General features: G+C 38.2%; 1 protein-coding gene across 1 annotated transcript; it reads right to left on the bottom strand.

The window, feature by feature from the left end:
• Positions 1-183: 183 nt before the first annotated feature.
• Positions 184-14,074, bottom strand: cpa5 (carboxypeptidase A5). The gene is made up of 11 exons (XM_081607610.1): positions 13,922-14,074; positions 4,995-5,076; positions 4,748-4,882; positions 4,552-4,656; positions 4,347-4,448; positions 3,294-3,392; positions 3,099-3,209; positions 2,912-3,002; positions 2,072-2,271; positions 1,275-1,359; positions 184-507 (listed from the first exon to the last, which is right to left on the bottom strand). The coding sequence occupies exons 1-11, from the start codon at positions 14,044-14,046 to the stop codon at positions 320-322; spliced, it is 1,323 nt and encodes a 440-aa protein (XP_081463736.1). The 5' UTR covers positions 14,047-14,074; the 3' UTR covers positions 184-319.
• Positions 14,075-21,580: the final 7,506 nt, after the last annotated feature.

Below are 21,580 nucleotides of genomic sequence, written 5' to 3'. Positions count from 1 at the left end.
GACACAAAACCTGTTTTTGAATGCATTTTATCGCAATTTGTTCTAAAGATTCTGGAATCTGGCCTGTAGACTGATAAGACAAGACCATGCCATCATCTACTAAGGATTACACTTTGATAACAAAACACTTTGATAACCTCAAACTCAAGTTTTAAACTAAGATGCATTGGAAAGAAACACAGATTTGTTTGTTTTTGTTGTGATCTTTTATTTTTATCTCTCTATTTTAATATAGTTAAGATTTTGTTTTCACCTCAAAGATTACACTGAAAAAGAGACAGCAGCTGGAATTCCGTCCTGTCCTGAACAAACTGGCACATTAATATGGATTCTTGTAGGTGTGATCCATGAGGGCCATCAGAGCCAGCCAGGTCTCCTCAGCCGTGGGGATGATCTGCTTGGCAGGCAGCAGGAAGCCGTAGAAACCGGTGTCCCTCAGCTCAAAGGTGTAGGAGTACTTGATGCCCTGTTCATACGTCCAATCTACAGTAGACCCACTGGCTTGGTCTGGGATTAAAATAAAGACGTTAAAAAGGGCAGTATTATGTATTTTCCAGGCATAGTACCACAAACCAGTAGCTATGTTAACTTCAGATTTTATAAAAAATACTATACAGATCTAATATGACTTAGAAGAAATTTGACTTTGTACTTATGACTATGAAATGGTGCTCTGTCTCTTTAAGAAACGCCTGCTCTTTCTGAAACTCTACCTGAGTTGTGATGACTACCTTCAGGAACACCTGGTGGAACACCCGGAGGAGTTCCACCAGGTGTTTGCTAGTTGCTACTGACTAGTCTGAAGGAGCTGAGGGAAGAATTGAAAGGGGATGGGTGTTCTGTGAGGCAGAAGCTCAGAATCTTGGAAACTGCGGTTCAGAGAAGGAGCTGCGCCATTATTGGCATGTTAGATGCAAACAGGCATTTTGCACAGCTGAGTGGTTGCCACGGGAGATTAAAGAATTTCTCAAGCATCCACGAAAGGATCAAGGCAGCGCCCCAGGAATGTTCTTGATAACATTTCAACATGATGTAAAGTTCAAAAAATGTTGATTTTACATAATACTTTAAGTAAAACCAACGTAAAGGAGCAGCTTCTTCCTATTACTAAATACATAAAAATGGAATTTAATACGGTAGATTTATGGGTTTTTTTTGCTTATCTTTCATAAAATGTATATCTTTAACCTACTGTTTATATGTTTAAATGAAAAAAAAAATCAAAAATTGACTGATAAAAGTCCGTATCTGTTTTTTGTGATGCTAAAACTTACAGATGACGTTGATGATGCTGCCATATCTGTAGCGAGTGCCGTACAGGGAGGCCAGGTCGGTGATTGCTTTCTCTGCCAGAGAGTGCTGCAAAAACAAATTGTTTGGATTCTTACTAACATAAATATACAGGAAAGAATAATCAAGTTACATTTTGAGCTGTTTAAGTGGAGAGGCAAATTATTTGTGGACCCAGACAATGTGAGTGAGGCCCGCCACCCCTTATGCCTGTTCTCCTTCTCACTGAGTGGAGTGAATAACAGAAAGCACTTTTGTGTGCTTCTGTGCAACTGCCTCTTGGTTCCTGATCATTCATGGTAAAGAGCCAGTCAGTAGATTTGTTTGATTTGGGAAAATCAAAACTTTATTGTCACCGTTTCCAGACTTATGAAGATCTACACACATTTGCGTGGAATAACACGTTTCTCTTGTCACTTGCTAGTCAAAATTGCTTGTTGTTTTAGGTTATATTTATGCTGCAGAGAAAAAGGAGTCAAAGTTTGCTAGTTAAAACTTTCTAGGCATACCAATGAGTTTAAAATAAGACTTTTTTTGTATGCACTTCATAGGAATTGTTAGAAACGTATTGAACTACTTAAAAGTATAAGTGAAGGGGTTTTTTTTTCATACCAAATGAAATAATTAGATGAAAGTTAAATGTATTAAAGTTTATATTAGTGTGAGATTATTGTACTCCAAGACCATTTTTAGGCATTTTTTTCCAATTCTACTAATTGTTGTGGATGACTCTACAGCATAATTTACATCCATATTCTGTGGAAAATAAAACCAATAATACCAGTTCAGCCTGGTCCTTCGCTGGAGTTGTGGTGTAGCCGTAGGGGTACAAGAGCATCTGAGAGTATGAATGGATGGAGATGAAGAGCTTGATGTTGCCATGTGACCTCACAAAGTCCACGATGGACTTAACCTCAGACTCAGAGTGAGCGCTGGGGCCATGGTACGTCTCTGAGCAGGGGTTGCTGCTGGCTCCAGGTACTAGGAGGAACATGACAAACACAAACAATTTGATGATACCTTAAGTCATTATCAAATTAGCTGATTCTCTATTTGTGATGGCAACCAGCTGAACAGGAGGAACAGTTCAACAATGCAGATGTGAAAAATATTGTTGTTGGGTACCCCCTGGTGGTAGCATTGGCAAATGACCTGTGACAAATAACTTTGGTGACACTTCATTTGAAGGGGTGTGCATAAGACTGACATAACACTGTCATAAACAGGACATGACATCTGTCATGAACATGAACGAGTCCTTATGATGTTTATGACAGTTGTCATGAAGTCTCATTTGGTAAATAATGACACTTTTAATGCAAAGTTGCATTAAAAGTCCATTAAAAGCGCCAACTTTGCAGGATTTTGTAAATAATGACAATTTAATGCAACGTTGTCAATTTTAATGGGCTTTCAATGCAACTTTTAGAGCAACTTTGCATTAAAAGTGTCATTATTTACCAAATGATACTTCATGACAACTGTCATAAACATTCATAAAGACTCCTTCATGTTCTTGACAGTGTTATGTCAGTCTTATGCACACCCTGTCAAATAAAGAGTTACCATAACTTTTTGTACAATGCATTGAGTTGACATGGATAGAACAGAGAGACGTTACGTCCAAATCCAGTATCCCAGTTCCTGTTGGGATCAACTCCATAGCAAGAACTTCCAGGATTGGGCTTCCTTGTCTTTCGCCACATACGGTCCTGAAAACATATGGATGGTTGGAGTTTTGGGATTTTTGGTGTCCATGACTAAGGTTTCTCTCAAGATGTCATGGTAAATAAAATTGACTGGTTTACAGAGGTGTGGGTAAAGTAGTAGCCATCAGGGTTGGTTGCAATTTCCAGGAAGATATCCATGTTGTTCAGGATGGCAGTGAGGGCGGAGTCTTTTCCATAATCTGTCACAATCTAGTGGCAAAAGCCAGGGGGACACTGTCAATGAAAACACTGACATTCAGGTGTTCGGTAACCATAGGGACAAAAATGAAGCACCTTCTTGGCGAACCACAGCCCACTGGCTTGAGTGACCCACTCCCTGGAGTGGATTCCAGTGTCGATCCAGATGGCAGGACGATTGCTTCCAGTGCTGAACTAAAGCCATGGGAAGACAGGGAGAGTAGCAGTCATTTTAGAATATTTGTTTTGAAACTTCAGAAGATGAACATTACAATTCCTGGAAAACTAAAACCTAAACTAAATTAGATTGTCGAGGATGTGTCTGTGAACATCAGTTTCAAGCCGTGTGACAGAATCTCAATTAGACTTGGATCTGGACTTAGACTGATCTTTCATCTTTTCACTCTCAAGACCAGATTTTTTAAGTATTTGACCAATAGTTGTCCTGTAGGCAGATGCCCTCCTCTGAACACAGGATCTCTGCGTCTCTGAGTTGAATGAAGTGGCTAATGATGTCAATCCAAAAATTGGAAACGTGGCCAACAGGCACTGAATCATTCACTTCCACAGCTACTATTGCTAAAACTACAGGCAAACTACAGTTCACAGGAATTCAATGACTTGCGGCAGAGCTTTCAGCAGTGTTGTCTTGCACCAAGAATTTGTCTGCATGAAGTTTCAACTTTTCTTTGTGCATGCTTAAGTTGTTCTCCAACAGTCCAAATTGATGCTTGTTACATAAATGAACATCACTTGCTCTTAGGCTGGAGAGTCAACATTAATAGTCTTTTAATCTGTGTGTGTCAGTGTTACCCTAGGATAAAGAGGCAACGTGTCTAAGATTGTGTTTTGCACATTAAATGCTGGAGATAGGCAGCAGCCCCTCTAGTTGGTGCACTCATTGAATATCTGGATGTAATATTTTCAATTTCAAAATTAACTGTTGCTTTTAGTTAGTCTATCACACAAAATTCCAATGAAAGTTTTTGGGGTAACATGGCATTGTGTGAAACAGTTCAAGGAGTAAATATTATTTTACAAGCCAGTCTATCAGCTACTTCGGTTCAACCACTTTTACTTCACTTTCTGAGAACCTTTCATGAGGAGATGTTAAACATTTCTAGGTAAATCCCCTAGATGATTCTTTACCTTGAGCACATTAAGAGGACGGCCCTCGTAGCTCTGACCGATCACTAACTTGCTGACCAAGTTGGGATTCTCAGCAACCAGCATGTCCTGGAAACTGTAGATCTGAAGGAATGGAAAAATATTCAATCTCCATGTATCAGCTCAAAACACTGAGTACTGGCTTCTCTAGATGACGATCGTCTTAGTGCAAAATGTGCGCACTAACCTCACTAAGAGTGTGATAGTTGGCATAGTCAAAGCTGTCAGTGTTCCTTGGTTGAACGAAGCGAGCAGCAGACTCCATCTCTTCCCTCTCCATGTCCAAGACGGCCTTAGAGAGCAAATACAACTCATGTTTACGTTACATCTAAAAAAATGATTCAGTGATCCTAGATTAGTGATCAGTGATCAAGGTCTTGTACCTGGACATCTTGAATCATGGTAGAGTACTCAAGGTCATGGCTGTCCAGGTACCTCTTGAAAGACTCCAGGGTGTGAGGAGGAACTCTAACATCTACAGGGTAGGACACACCACTCACCCCCATCCAGACGTCCAGCTGGAATGAAACATTAGAAGAAGTACAAATACAGTTTGAAGACACAGAATATATATGGATACTCTTTACCAAAAATATGATGTCTAGCTAATATCAATAGAACATAAATAACCTCAAACTCCACTAACTCCTCCAGGTTCTTAAGAAGAGCCAGCTGGAGCTCATTCTTTGGGACGATGCGAAGCACCTGGTGTCTATAAATGAGAGCAGAAAAACAGAAATATTACTAAAACATAATCACAAAACTGAGCTACAGTTCAGTGTAAACAACCATTTAGATGTATGTTTCAGTTATTCTCTGTATGGAGTGATGGCATTTGCATGAAATAGAGTCTTCTTGGTCCTCCACTATTACAAGAAAATTGAAGTTTTGGATGCCTTTAATGCACTTTGACTTGTGAGGGTTTTTATTTTTCCCTGCAATCGCAAGCATTCTCAAACTTTAAAAAGGTTTATACTCAACTTCTGATCTAGGAGAAGGCATGTGAAATACCAGGGACAGTTGTGTTTTAGTATGTGCAGTGATTACATTCTTTTCAAACGGCATAGAGTCCTGCATTGCTGAGCAAACTTTAGGTATGGAAAGAAAAATGCTTAATTGAACAAAATCCTGCCTACTGAACAGTTGGTATCTGTTTTTTTTTTAATAAGGTCAACCAGTCTTCTCTTTTTCTAGCCCAAAATATACATTGAAAATGGGACATCATAACTCCTATTGGCATATTTAAATTTTGTTGAAACAAAAACTTAGAAATTCAGCTTTGGCAGGGTCATTTGATCAACCCCAACTGGTATCCTCAATCAATCCAAATACTAATTGATCCTCAACATTTAAATTCAATGTAGCCTATGAAATATTTCTAAGTTTTCCTGGTTTCTGAATAAGGACAAAAAGATTAACAACCACTAATCAATCATTCCCAGATGAGAAAATTTCACATGCACTATAAGCTTCACCTACTGTAAGAAAATCTGGTTATATGACGACAGTAAATCACACCTATAATCAAGAAGTTGGAGGTCATAACCTGCCATAATTTAAGATTAACTGGTCCAAATGTGAATCAAAATTAACATGAATGGAAACAGCTCATACCAACATTTCAGGTCATACAGTGAAATAAAATGTAAGCTTCTTTAGGACTTCTAGTCTCCAATATTGGAGAAAATGCTTAAATGAAAGGTAAAATATAACAACGTATATAGGTTTAAGTACATAGGAGAGAAATATCCTCCTGACTACCAGGAAACAAAATATTGTCCAATCACCATTTTTTTAAAATCCCACAGTCTTTGTAAGGTAATTAGAATATTGAAAACATTTTTTGGGGAAAAAACGTTTTTATTTTTGAAATATGATGTGTCCACTACAGAGGACAAATTTTCAACTTTTAAATACCGTATTTACCGCACTATAAGGCGCAGCTGAAAATCTTCAATTTCCTCAAAAGCCGACGGTGCGCCTTATATAAGGACAAATATTGAGCCACAACACGCTAGCTGGAGATAGGCACCAGCACCCCTCCTGACCCCTCTGAGGGACAAAGGTGTAAGAAAATGGATGGATAGATGGATGGATGGATGGATATTGAGCCACAACAGGTCTTACAACTACGGTAAGCAGCCGCCGACTTCATTTTCCCCGTAGAAGAAGAAGTGCGCGGTGCATGCTGGGATAGTTGTCAGAACGCTGGTTTGTTAATAAAGCTTGATGATACATTTAAAGCCAGGGGGGAGGAAGACAGACAGATACTTTTTTTTCAAAGAACTTTATTTAAATGAAATTGGCATACATCAAAACAACATAATGAAGTATACAATACAACAGCCAAGCAAAACAGCCAGGGGTGATTAGATAAGAACATGCAAAGACGTACATATTGAAATTGTCCTTAGAGCCTTTTCATTTGTAGAGTCTGTTATTGATTTGATTATATTAGTTCCATATCTTTAATGAAAAAAGAGAAACAAGGTGTTTTATTAGCAAATTTGCATTTAAGAATATAAAATTTAGCAAAGAGTATTAGCAGGTTTCTTATAAAGAAATGTTTAGCATCCTTTCTATGGAATCTATGGAAACAAAATAGAACATTTTCCCAGCATAAGGAAAAATTCTTTAAAATATGGTCATTAATAAACCTGCTAAAGTCTGACCAGAACCTTTGTGTAAAAGGGCAGAGCCAAAAGAGATGTGTCACAGTTTCTGGATGGCCCTCACAGAAACTGCAATTAGTGTTAATGTCTCTTTTAAATTTTACCATATAGTGCTTAGCAGGGTAAATTTTATGGAGAATTTTAAATGACACTTCCTTCACCTTGTTTACAATTAAGTATTTATAGGGGATCATCCAAACTGTTTTCCAGTGAATATATGGGATATAACGGCTCCAGTAAAATGTTATAACTAGACGAGAAACAATAATTTCTTGGAACAACCTGCGTATTCTCTCATTGCTTTTCCTAAACTCCAGTGAAAAACAGATTTTTCCCGCAGATGATTCGGCTGGATCAGGGATACCAGGTGGAACAGACAGAGTATAATTAGTGTTTTTAAACAGCATTAAGGTGCCCAAAGATATAGCATTAACCACCATGGAGAATTCCTGGATACTAACTGGAAAACTAGAAAATTCCTGCAGAAATTTTAAAGGGGCATGCCAAAGTGTGCCCGTCGGCTTTGACGCAGCGCTATGATGTTAAAAATTAGCATTAATGCTAAAGAAAGCTGCAACGTAGTCAATAACCTGTGGAGAGGCAGAAGCATGTTTAATAAACTGTAGTTGTACCATTCATTATGTTAGAATTGATGCATAAGCTAAAATTAGCCAATATGCTAATGTTAGCTTAAATGCTGGCAGTAGCATGTGGAGCAACACGACCATGTTGTTTTAATTTTACTACTCTATTCAGTATACTAAACATGTCTAATTAATGAGAAAATTAGGTAAAAGCTAACTTTAGGTAAAAGTGCTAGTGCACTAGTCATAGACAGTGAAATGCTAACTTTTGTACAAATGCTAATGACCTGCCTTGCTGAGCATCACCGCTCTTTTCCTACGAATCCTCTTCTGCTCTCTCTGTCAGGTTTGTGATCTGTAGCATCGCAGGCGCTGCGTCTGTGCCGCTGGTTCCTTAAAGGAGCAGCGACGTTATTTTCTGTCCATAGACTTTTAATCAACTATTTATTCTTATTTATGTCAGATTTTAACATGGGGGGACATATGTGTAATGGTTATAGTCTTGAATCAGTAGTATAATGCTGAAAACACAAGCAGTTGTAAATACCAGTAAACCCTACAGTGCAGTCCTGGGGAGCTGCAGTTCCAGACACTGTGTTCTTCTGTTGCTATGGTAATTAATCCCCTGCAGCTGTGAGAGCCAAAGAGCGGGAAAATCCTCTTCAGACACAGTTTCTATACTTGGGAGACACCAGGCGTCAGTCTGAAGGACCCTGACAAAAAGCATAAGCCCTAGCAAATTTTTGTAAACATTGTACATGAGCATGCATGTGTATCTATGTTATGACCAACTTTCAGACCAATAGGGCGATATTTATGCCTGTGAGGGGGATTTAAAAAGGGTTTTTGAGTCAGCCATAAACAGTCCTGTGTGTGTGTTTCATAGAGAAAGATTACTGATTCTGTGAGACACAAAATCTCAAATTTTTTCGTTTTTATTAATTTATGTAATCATTTTAACTCCGATCCCCAATAAAAATAATAGCAATAATGCCGGCCTCGAGCCGCACGATTTGATACCACTTTTGTGGGTGGGCACGCAGCGGTACGAGCCGCATTAACGGTGATGGAAGAATAATAAATAACTAGAAAATTCCTGCAGAAATTTTAAAGGGGCATGCCAAAGTGTGCCCGTCGGCTTTGAGCCAGCGTTATGATGCTAAAAATTTGCGTTAATGCTAAAGAAAGCTGCAACGTAGTCAATAACCTGTGGAGAGGCAGAAGCATGTTGACTAAGCTGTACTTGTACCATTCATTATGTTAAAATTAATGCATAAGCTAAAATTAGCCAATATGCTAATGTGAGCTTAAATGCTGGCAGTAGCATGTGGAGCAACAGGACCATGTTGTTTTAATTTTACTACTCCATTCAGTATACTAAACATGTCTAATTAATGAGAAAATTAGCTAAAAGCTAACTTTAGGTAAAAATGCTAGTGTATTAGTCAAAGACAGTGAAATGATAACTTTTGTACTAATGCTAATGAACTGCCTTGCTGCGCAAGGCAGTTCACTATCCTGAGAAATAAATAACATAAAAAACACTAATATTATTGCACCGCCTACGGCGGTGCACTAACACGAGAGGAATATGCAGACTTTTATTTTGAAACTTTCAGTTAGCTTCATTTTAATGACTATGCTAATTCAATGTGCAACTGTGGTTTGTTTAAACCAGTCCCATAAAGCCCAAAAGAGCAATAAAATGTGAAAAATGTCAGGGCTTTTATTTTGAAATTTTCAGTAAGCTTCATTTCAAAAAGCCACACTAATGCAATGTGTACCTGTAGTTTGGTTAATCCACCTCTATACTGCCCCATACAGCAAGCAGATCTAAACACCAGCTCATCACTATGTGCTATTTGAGAGTTCCGTCATGTTGTAGTTCTGACCTTCAGTCATTGTAGTTCTAAAGAGCAGCTCAACTATCGTGTGAGTGAGACACAAAGGGATAAACAGATTCTAACGGTTTGAAGCAGTTAGTTTATCTGAACAAAGCAGTCCAAACATCTCAATCCTATTCAGGATCTTTTAGAGTGATCCGAAAACCGTGTGAAGCATGTAGTCAAGGGGGCTCAAATGCTAATGTTTGTGCTAATGTTAATGAACTGCCTTGCTGCGCAAGGCAGAACAAATAACATAAAAAAGGCTAATATTATTGCACCGCCTTCGGCGGTGCACTAACACTAGAGGGATAGGCAGACTTTTATTTTGAAAGTTTCAGTAAGCTTCATTTTAATGACCACGCTAATTCAATGTGCAACTCTGGTTTGTTTAAACCAGTCCCATAAAGCCCAAAAGAGCAATAACCTGATGTAAAAAATGTCAGGGCTTTTATTTTGAAATTTTCAGTAAGCTTCATTTTAAATAGACACACTAATCCATTGTGTAACAGTGGTTTGGTTAATCCACCAATATAATGCCCAAAACAGCAAGTAGCTCTAAATTCCAGCTCAGCCCTCCTCTGTAATAACTGAATGATCCGCCATGTTGTAGTTCTGACCTTCTGCTCTGCCCTCTGTATTAAGGTGTTCCACCATGTTTAGAACTACAGAGACCTTGTAGGCCAAACCAGCAGTTGCCATAGCGATCAAGCCTCTGCCAACTGCTGTGTGTGTGTGAGAGACACTTCATGCAACTTTGAGAACACCCAGTCACTTTTAATGAAAAAAGCAGTCTGAACGACCCCTTCCAGTTCAGGAACCGTTATGCCGATCCAAAAACCGTTTGAAGCGTATGAGAGGGCTACTTGTCGTCTCCGATAGTCCTTTGATTCATATCTGTAGGTAATTCACAGGAATTGCACTGATGAGAGAAATATGGTGTGTGGTGAGCTCAGTAAATTTTCAAAAGCCTATATTAAACACTGAGGAGGAGCGTCAGTTGGTCATGTCCCATCACTTTGCTCTGAAGCATCTGGAAAGAAAACCGTAAGCCCTAGAAAAATTTTGAAAACATTTTACCAGAGCAGACATGCGGTGCTATCTCCTGACCAACTTTCATACCAATAGCACAAGTTTTGCGGCCATGAGAGCGATTTCAAAATTATTTTTGGGTCAAAATTCCACCCTGTTCCTCACTCTAGAAAAGCGGCAGTTGGTTTTAGTTACACTCTAGGGTTCGGCAGTTGGAATTTTCGCTCGTTTTTCGCTTTTTACGTCGCCGTTCTAAGTCCGATCCCCTATAAAAGTAATAGCTCCCTTCTCGGCATCGAGCCGCACGATTTGATACCACTTTTGTGGGTGGGCACGCAGCGGTACGAGCCGCATTAACGGTGACGGAAGAATAATAAATAACTAGAAAATTCCTGCAGAAATTTTAAAGGGGCATGCCAAAGTGTGCCCGTCGGCTTTGACGCAGCGCTATGATGTTAAAAATTAGCATTAATGCTAAAGAAAGCTGCAACGTAGTCAATAACCTGTGGAGAGGCAGAAGCATGTTTAATAAACTGTAGTTGTACCATTCATTATGTTAGAATTGATGCATAAGCTAAAATTAGCCAATATGCTAATGTTAGCTTAAATGCTGGCAGTAGCATGTGGAGCAACACGACCATGTTGTTTTAATTTTACTACTCTATTCAGTATACTAAACATGTCTAATTAATGAGAAAATTAGGTAAAAGCTAACTTTAGGTAAAAGTGCTAGTGCACTAGTCATAGACAGTGAAATGCTAACTTTTGTACAAATGCTAATGACCTGCCTTGCTGAGCATCACCGCTCTTTTCCTACGAATCCTCTTCTGCTCTCTCTGTCAGGTTTGTGATCTGTAGCATCGCAGGCGCTGCGTCTGTGCCGCTGGTTCCTTAAAGGAGCAGCGACGTTATTTTCTGTCCATAGACTTTTAATCAACTATTTATTCTTATTTATGTCAGATTTTAACATGGGGGGACATATGTGTAATGGTTATAGTCTTGAATCAGTAGTATAATGCTGAAAACACAAGCAGTTGTAAATACCAGTAAACCCTACAGTGCAGTCCTGGGGAGCTGCAGTTCCAGACACTGTGTTCTTCTGTTGCTATGGTAATTAATCCCCTGCAGCTGTGAGAGCCAAAGAGCGGGAAAATCCTCTTCAGACACAGTTTCTATACTTGGGAGACACCAGGCGTCAGTCTGAAGGACCCTGACAAAAAGCATAAGCCCTAGCAAATTTTTGTAAACATTGTACATGAGCATGCATGTGTATCTATGTTATGACCAACTTTCAGACCAATAGGGCGATATTTATGCCTGTGAGGGGGATTTAAAAAGGGTTTTTGAGTCAGCCATAAACAGTCCTGTGTGTGTGTTTCATAGAGAAAGATTACTGATTCTGTGAGACACAAAATCTCAAATTTTTTCGTTTTTATTAATTTATGTAATCATTTTAACTCCGATCCCCAATAAAAATAATAGCAATAATGCCGGCCTCGAGCCGCACGATTTGATACCACTTTTGTGGGTGGGCACGCAGCGGTACGAGCCGCATTAACGGTGATGGAAGAATAATAAATAATAAAGAGGCGTTCTATTGGGTGTAGAACAATAGGTGCCTGCCATGCAATGCATGGAGGCAGTACTGACTTGCTTCGCAAGTCAGTACTGCTCTCCTTATGCATTGCTATGGCATGCCCCTAATAAAGAGGCGTTCTATTGGGTGTAGAACAATAGGTGCCTGCCATGCAATGCATGGAGGCAGTACTGACTTGCTTCGCAAGTCAGTACTGCTCCACTTATGCATTGCTATGGCATGCCTCTAATTATATATTGAAAGAGAGACAGAGACTGTGGCGGCAGCGTGTCGGTTGGTCTGTGTTACCCAGAAAGCAGTTGGGCACAATATCACAATATCACAACACCAACACCGTGAGTGAAACAATGACTAAGACAGACTACTATATAATGTACTCGGGGACAACTTTTATAAATGTGGATGTGTAATAATAGAGTACGGAACAAATTGGCAACCTAAATGGAAGTGATTATTCTATGCGCCTTATATATGAAAAAAGCTTTAAAATAGGCCATTCCTTGAAGGTGTGCCTTATAGTGCGGAAAATACGGTAGCCTACTACAATAAATACAGTCAAAATAATTCATGGAATGTTTTAATATGCTTATTAAATGTTTTAATATGCTTTATGTTTTGAAAGACTTATTTAGAATATTACAACAAAATTTTAAACCAAAATTTGCACAATAAAAAGTTTTATGCATTTACTTTGTCTCTTCCCATAAAATGTGTTATTACTGATGAACAGCATTTTTATGAATTAGAAAAAGGTACGTACAAAAGTCCCACAACTTCACATGTGATATCATTGAAAAGCCCTAAATGTCCTCTCCAGATACCAAAAGGAATTAAATCAGTAGAATGAAGGGGGTGGGAGATATTCAAGTTTAGAAATGTCCTTTAGAGAGGACAAAAATTAACTACTGGTAGTCAAGAGGATATTTTCTTTACAGTTATGAAACGGAAAAAGATTTTGTCTTTCAATGCATGGACTTTTTTATGTACTTGGGTTCCATATGTGACCCGCTTCCTCCCGGGTTAGGTTGTGTTTCCACCCCTGGGTAAGCTACCTGCTATTTAGCTTTTGATTTCTTTTATCTGGATTCACCATTAATGGGTTTTCTGTTTCAGGCACCTGATTGTGTTTGGAGCTGCAGCGCTTTGGACGCTCTGCTGTCTTGTCTTGTCTTGTCTTGTCTTGTCTTGTCTTGTCTTGTCTTGCCATTGTTTGTTTGGGCTGCTCTCAACTAAACCTGCTGCGGATTGGGCAGGCTGTGTGGGCGGGGCGTTACTCCACTGGAACCATCGAAGGGCATTTGGAACTGGACGACAACGATTTGTTCCATTGTTTGAAGTGTTTTCTTTTACAGTTGGTATTTGTGTGTTATTGAAGTTACTAATTTGTTTTGATTTACTAATTTCTTTTGCATTGCATGTTTTGTTCATTTCTTTTGGAATAATTGAACTTGTCCATCCTTACCTTATGTGTTCCCTTTTGTTCCAGGGACCAAGTGGGCATGAAGCCTCGTTTTTAAAAAGAGAAATGTTTTAAGGAAATTGTTTAATAAAATATTGTGCACTGCGCAGTCTGTGTTGTAACTTTTAAAAAGATCTCCACCTGCTGGGCACACATAGTTGACCTCCCAGAAATGGAATGCACCTTATCACTATCATTATGTTATGTAAACTGCACCTCCTTTACATCAGATAAATTTTTATTGGGCACCAGTGGAGATACCAGTGCTCAGGTCTTCTAATGACTTCTAAAGGTAAATACATTGTTCCCTGTGATGCTGTGAAGACTCACCCCTCAAAGGTCTCCTTGGCAAGAACGGCAAGAAACAGCGCGGCGAATGCGATCAGGCCCCTCATCATGACCAACTGTGTGAAACTGGTCAGGGCCAAAGCTAGCCTTTTAAGGCGAAGCATCATGTGTGCTCACCTCGACCTTGCCCTGTATCAGAGGAGTGTCACCGGCTGCTGCTGTTCCCAAACCTCCCTGCAGATACCGTTTGCTCTCAACTCCCTATTTTTGGAGAAGTTTTTTTTGTTTGTTTTCACAAAACAAACAAGCTATTTTCTGCTTTCCGACAGCTGAAGTAGCAAAAATGTTTCCTTCCTTCATTCTTTTTAAGAGCTTCTCAAGTCATTTCCAGAAATCAAAAAGGTTTTTTTTTTCTTTACTGAACAATGAGAAGTTGAACTTTTTGTTTCATTATCTTTTCACCTTTATTTGCTTTCTATCTGATATTCCAGTGAAATATTTAGTCATTGTTTCACATTCTTAAATGTCCGCATAACTTTGTTTGCGGAGAGCGCAGGACCAACGCAACGATCCGGTGGACCTTTGTGCGCCACTAGTTGCTACAAAGTGTTGCTCAATATTCAATCACTGCTGTACACAGTCTCTCAGCTTCCTCTCTTTATATTCAGTGAAACAGCATCAATGCTCTTAACTCAAATTCCTTCAAAGTGTTTTAAACAGTCTGAGTCAGCAGAAATGCAAACTCGATAAGAACTAGTTAACTGTGTTTTTTAATTGCATAACTCACCACTTGATTATGAACATTAAAAACTACTGATGATTAATGTTTGCTTTTATACATTAAAGTAACAATTCAAAAACCTAGGACCATTAATTCTACTGATATGGCTTCCAGGAGATTGTATGAATTTCAAGATAATGTCAAGACTTAGGTATAGTAAAAATATCTTGACATTTCAAGAAATTTTTTTTAAAAATTGAAAATATTTACTAATATAACCCATAATTAACATATTACTAGTTATACTGATGATTCAAATGATTAATTACAGCACAGAAAACAAGAACATCAAATCTAACTAATTAATGGTTAACTTCAAAAGGATTTGACATTATTTTAGGTATAGACAAAACATTTACATAGACTAAATAAAAAGACACAAGGACATTTTTCCTCACTTTCTGAACTTTAAGACGAATATCTTTTTCTTGTTGGAATGAATAAAATCATGTCCATTTGCTAAATGCTAAATTGAAAAGACTTTTATCCCAAGTCTTGTCTTGTCTTGTCTTGTCTTGTCTTGTCTTGTCTTGTCTTGTCTTGTCTTGTCTTGCCATTGTTTGTTTGGGCTGCTCTCAACTAAACCTGCTGCGGATTGGGCAGGCTGTGTGGGCGGGGCGTTACTCCACTGGAACCATTGAAGGGCATTTGGAACTGGACGACAACGATTTGTTCCATTGTTTGAAGTGTTTTCTTTTACAGTTGGTATTTGTGTGTTATTGAAGTTACTAATTTGTTTTGATTTACTAATTTCTTTTGCATTGCATGTTTTGTTCATTTCTTTTGGAATAATTGAACTTGTCCGTCCTTACCTTATGTGTTCCCTTTTGTTCCAGGGACCAAGTAGTGGGCATGAAGCCTCGTTTTTAAAAAGAGAAATGTTTTAAGGAAATTGTTTAATAAAATATTGTGCACTGCGCAGTCTGTGTTGTAACTTTTAAAAAGATCTCCACCTGCTGGGCACACATAGTTGACCTCCCAGAAATGGAATGCACCTTATCACTATCATTATGTTATGTAAACTGCACCTCCTTTACATCAGATAAATTTTTATTGGCCAGCAGTGGAGATACCAGTGCTCAGGTCTTCTAATGACTTCTAAAGGTAAATACATTGTTCCCTGTGATGCTGTGAAGACTCACCCCTCAAAGGTCTCCTTGGCAAGAACGGCAAGAAACAGCGCGGCGAATGCGATCAGGCCCCTCATCATGACCAACTGTGTGAAACTGGTCAGGGCCAAAGCTAGCCTTTTAAGGCGAAGCATCATGTGTGCTCACCTCGACCTTGCCCTGTGTCAGAGGAGTGTCACCGGCTGCTGCTGTTCCCAAACCTCCCTGCAGATACCGTTTGCTCTCAACTCCCTATTTTTGGAGAAGTTTTTTTGTTTGTTTTCACAAAACAAACAAGCTATTTTCTGCTTTCCGACAGCTGAAGTAGCAAAAATGTTTCCTTCCTTCATTCTTTTTAAGAGCTTCTCAAGTCATTTCCAGAAATCAAAAAGGTTTTTTTTTTCTTTACTGAACAATGAGAAGTTGAACTTTTAGTTTCATTATCTTTTCACCTTTATTTGCTTTCTATCTGATATTCCAGTGAAATATTTAGTCATTGTTTCACATTCTTAAATGTCCGCATAACTTTGTTTGCGGAGAGCGCAGGACCAACGCAACGATCCGGTGGACCTTTGTGCGCCACTAGTTGCTACAAAGTGTTGCTCAATATTCAATCACTGCTGTACACAGTCTCTCAGCTTCCTCTCTTTATATTCAGTGAAACAGCATCAATGCTCTTAACTCAAATTCCTTCAAAGTGTTTTAAACAGTCTGAGTCAGCAGAAATGCAAACTCGATAAGAACTAGTTAACTGTGTTTTTTAATTGCATAACTCACCACTTGATTATGAACATTAAAAACTACTGATGATTAATGTTTGCTTTTATACATTAAAGTAACAATTCAAAAACCTAGGACCATTAATTCTACTGATATGGCTTCCAGGAGATTGTATGAATTTCAAGATAATGTCAAGACTTAGGTATAGTAAAAATATCTTGACATTTCAAGAAATTTTTTTTAAAAATTGAAAATATTTACTAATATAACCCATAATTAACATATTACTAGTTATACTGATGATTCAAATGATTAATTACAGCACAGAAAACAAGAACATCAAATCTAACTAATTAATGGTTAACTCCAAAAGGATTTGACATTATTTTAGGTACAGACAAAACATTTACATAGACTAAATAAAAAGACACAAAGACACTTTTCCTCACTTTCTGAACTTTAAGACGAATTTCTTTTTCTTGTTGGAATTAATAAAATCATGTCCATTTGCTAAATGCTAAATTGAAAAGACTTTTATACCAAGTCTAAATTTCTACAGAATGTTCTCACTATGCATTCTGACATTTAGCAAACAGAATGCATGGTTTCAACTGTAAATAAATATTAAATTTGATCTGGTCAGTCACGTCTCTGAATCTTAGACCCAGCAGAAAACAACCTGAGTCAAGAATCCACCTGAAAACAACGTTTTCTTTCTATGTACACAGATAAGATTAAGCTTTGATGGTACTATAAAGATTAAATTATTTAGAAAAACATTTTGTAAAAACGGTTAATACTTCACCCGACTCATAAACTGATGGACCGGCCATGTTCCAGTCAAACTTTCTTCTTGGTGCCGGTCCGGTGTCTCCTGGTCTGATTCTGCAGTCAGCGCTCACAGCCACAGCAGTTCATAACAAAAATCTCTAAAAACCTTTCCTACTGTTTCAACCACTAGGTTTTCGTTTTGAACCAGAGGCAGTTCCAAAATGAGTTATACAGATATTTCTGGATGGAGGTGGTGTTCTCCTTTAAAGTGTCAGGATGGAATGTTTTATCCTAAGGGAGAAAATGTTTGAATTTTCAGCCCCACTTTAAATCTCTGACATTTTAGCGCACTGTTAAATGGAATAACTACTCATGAATTATTGTTGGTTCATTTCAAATAATTTCAAAATACTGTATATTGATCAGTGTGAATCTAATACAGGTAACAACATGCTGAGGATGGAGCACAGCAGGAAAATCGCAAAGGAAAATCCCACAAATTTTATTTAGGTGAATCCTGCAACTTGGAAGCCACGCCCCTTTGGTTCTGGAAATCCTTCTGTACAATCAGAAAGCACACACAGTCCTAGATCTTGGTGGGTTGATGTGTAGACAGTAATTTGCCATATGGGGTTCATGTTTAATGCTCACATGTTTTCACAGATATCTTAATAAATAACTCATCAAAAAGCATTAATGTTATAAATATCGCATGTCAACTTCTGCTGAGTCTTTCTGCTTCTGCTTCTTTGGCTAAATTAAGCCTCATATTCATTTAAACTTTTAAAAACATGTAAACACCGAGTCAACTTTCGGTTGACTCTGATATGCAATTTGCTCACAGAGATGTCTTTATTTATAAATTTAAAAAAAATATGTCTACATATCTTTGAGAATCCTTGGCATGGCATCCTTTCCAATGTAATCTGTCTTAGGTTTCTTCTTGCCTGTTTTTCCCTGCGTTTTTTCTCCCCAAACTAAGCCAGCCGAGCTGATAAGCTACGATAGGTAAATAGTGTGATGGAAAAAAATAAATAAAACAGCTGCAGGATTCACTTAGAGAAGCAGAAGGTATTCTTGGTCCTCGTCTCTGCGCACAGATGAAGATGAGAGCGAAGTTCCACCTGATCGACCGAGACAATCCTGAAGGCCTCGACTTTGAGCTGACGTTCTGTTCATGTTTGAAGCTGCAGCACGAATAGCTTAGTTTTCTCCTAAACCAAATTGAAGCCAGAGGCATAAGATTTCCCTCAATCAACACCTTCAGCTTAGCAAAACGCCAAAAACAGGAAGTCCTCATGACCTGCAGTCACAAGCTGATAAGACGGGTTTAATTTTAGACTTTGCAACACTACAGGTTATCTAACTGAAGGCTGCGCTTTCTGGGGACCATGAATGATACAGGGTTCCAGATGGTCATAAAAATTATTTGGACGTATGAAAATGACTAGTCTAGTTACTCTGAGCCACATTTCTAATCCAGTGGTGATGCAGAACCAGGGAGTAGATGTGTGTAGTGAGCATGCTGAAGAAAACACACAGGCACTGTGGATATGTAAGCTTGTTTCTGAAGGGAGACGGCCGGAGTGAGGAAAAAACCAGAAGAATTCGAGTTCAACTTTATTCATCAGCAGAGTATAAACATGTTTCCTTGTACAATAAAAAACATACTTTCATATGCGCAAGAAAGACACTTTCCAAAGGTTAAAAAGTAAGAAATATAAAATAAATAACCTTGTAAATGTGCCAAACATATTATCAACAAGCAACATTTTAACATAATTAAATGTACATTGCATGCAATAGTTAGAATAAAATATAGTTCCTGTGACTGAATACTGAACCAGACAGCAATTAGCTCCATGTGTTCATAAATAAATAAATAAATAAATAAATAAATAAAAAGCTGCCTGTAGGAAAAGCTGAACAATGACAGAATCCGAAGGATAGATAATAGAAAAATAGATATGACAGCAGCACCAGAAGGTTGGACTGCCGGGACAGGAAGCATGTCTTCAGACAACCTGCAGGAGCATTAAAGCCTTTTTCCTGGTTGTGATCAGACAAACTAAGAAAAAGAAAATAAACACAGCATTCAGGAAGTTTAGAAATATCCCACATCAGTGTTCCTGAACCTGGACTCCACACTCACATTTTATCTACTCATATCTCCAAATGCCAGATGGCAGAAACACTTTAATGCTTCCATCCACTGAATCCCTTTATCTGCGTCTTATTTGGGCGACTCTAATATTTACAAAACTTTGCCCACCTGGCACCATGGCAACAGTCCAAGGCTCCCTTTGGATCAATTACATAATTCTTCTTCTAACATACACATCTGTGTGACTGTCTTCAACTTCACGTCTCTCTTCTGACGCTGGACTGCTTTCTGTTCCTCACACCAGACTGAGAGTGTTCGGTGTCACACTCCCTGCCCTCTGGAATGCTCTTGCTGTCTACAGCTGCAACACACCATCCAGCGCCGTGCAGAGACCACTAAAGGGGCAGGTGCTCAACAACAAAATAAAGGGCACATCTAACCGCATAGAACAGAATATTAACAAAGCCACTCAGCTTCCAGAGTTTAATAAACAATGATAAATTACAAAAATGTGACATATGCAATCAAACCAAACAAACATCTCCATATAGAGCATAACACTATGCCTATGTAAGATATTTTATTAGTAATTTCTTTCTGCAGGTCTATTTTGTTATAGGAAAGTATTGCAATATTCAAACCCGCAATTTAGCAAGATATGTAAATCAGAGCTGGACCACCAGACATATTTTGTCTTTACATAATTACACTATTAAAAATATAAACAAGGGAACAATGCAACCTTTTAGTGGACTGTAATCTATAAAAGAGCTGCCTGTTTGCTGCACTTGCAGTGGAGATGAAGATGGTCCAATCAGGAAAGCAGAGCTGCAGCAAACTTTAACATGGAACTGCAGAAAAAAGAAAAAAACAAAAGCAAAAATTGAATTGTTAATGCATGTCACCATGAGAAAAGCCTACTGAGTTTTGCTTAAAATAAACTTAAAAAAAAAATTTAATCACACATTTTTGACTCATGAAGTTAACTTTTTTTGCAAAACAAACTTATTTGTGCTTGTCAGAAATCTTTTCTTGCTATTCTAAGGTTTTGTTTGTGACTCAAAGTTTTGCTTGTGATTCTCACATGACGTCTTGAGCAGGGCCCAAAATCACAACAAAAGATTTATGATGTGTGCAAATAAATGTTTATGTTTGGTAAAAAATTAGTTATTTAATTAAAAAAAGTATTTTAAACAAAACTTTTTTTAAAGGAATCATTACAATTCCAAAAGTTTTGATTACAGTTTTATTTTACTTAACTGAGGTTAGTTTTTGTTCCCCCATTGAATAATTGGGAAACAAATTTAACTTCATACTCTGTGAACCAGACCCTAAACTTACTTAAAGTCTGGATTGAGTTTTTTTCCCCTTCATTAATGTCACTTTTATTACATTCATTATATCCATCATGGTAATTCAGGGTGAGTTATTTGTAATTCTAAATTAATGTCCTTGTTGGACTTTTATTTAAGTGTTATTTTCCTTCAAGATACATTTACCTAACGCCTGAATGAATACAATGTACGTTATGCAGCAAAGGAAATTAGAAGATCGGACATATATCCATTATGGAGATGATCGGTTTTGGACGGGCGATGTGCCGTTATTGCATAATAAATACTAAAGAGAAGCTTTTTAGTTATCTAGCTTTGCTAGCAACGTCGTTAGCTATCAGCTAGCTAATAGCACAACAACAACAGCCTAATGTCTGTATAATAAAAATAGTGAATCAATAGATAAGAACAGTTTCTCCTCACCTGGCTGTCTCCTCCCGCTCAGTAGTTCTTCAGAGAAAGGCAGAGGCCTGTCAGTGTCTGTTGTATTTCATTACCTCTCTGCTTAAACCGCTACTCTGTGCTGAAGCAGAAACGATACTTCAACGTTTTCCGTCATCTGACAAGTAGCAAGTCTACTCCACTTTATTCACCAAAAACTGTTCTGTAATCTGGAACGTTCGCTACGTTGAGCTCCAGTTAGCCGCCTTATCTCACTGCGCGAGAGGCAACTGCGTCATGCGTCACGGGCAAAAGGTCAAAGGTAACAAGGTGACCAGAGGGCTTATTATGTTGTACAAAAAAGAAACAAAAAAGCAAAGAATTTTAGCACATGTTTTTATGTGTCAGAAGAGGGCTTAGGAAATAATAATACCCCCCAATATATATATATGTGTATATATATATATGACCAAAAGGGCACTTGGGGGCAAGGAGCAAAAA

Source organism: Poecilia reticulata, chromosome 6 (assembly GCF_904066995.2).
Source record: "Poecilia reticulata chromosome 6, P_reticulata-male-v2, whole genome shotgun sequence".
NCBI classification, from domain to species: Eukaryota; Metazoa; Chordata; class Actinopteri; order Cyprinodontiformes; family Poeciliidae; genus Poecilia; species Poecilia reticulata.
This window is presented reverse-complemented; position numbering and strand designations above follow the sequence as displayed.

Bases quoted from the DNA above. Each gene is read 5' to 3' on its own strand.
- cpa5 (XM_081607610.1), bottom strand. From the start codon at position 14,046: ATGATGCTTCGCCTTAAAAGGCTAGCTTTGGCCCTGACCAGTTTCACA. The intron at 4,449-4,551 runs GTTAGTGCGCAC...CCATTCCTTCAG, and splicing joins ACTATCACACTCTTAGTGAG to ATCTACAGTTTCCAGGACAT. The intron at 2,272-2,911 runs GTAACGTCTCTC...TGTTCCTCCTAG, and splicing joins CTGGGATACTGGATTTGGAC to TACCTGGAGCCAGCAGCAAC.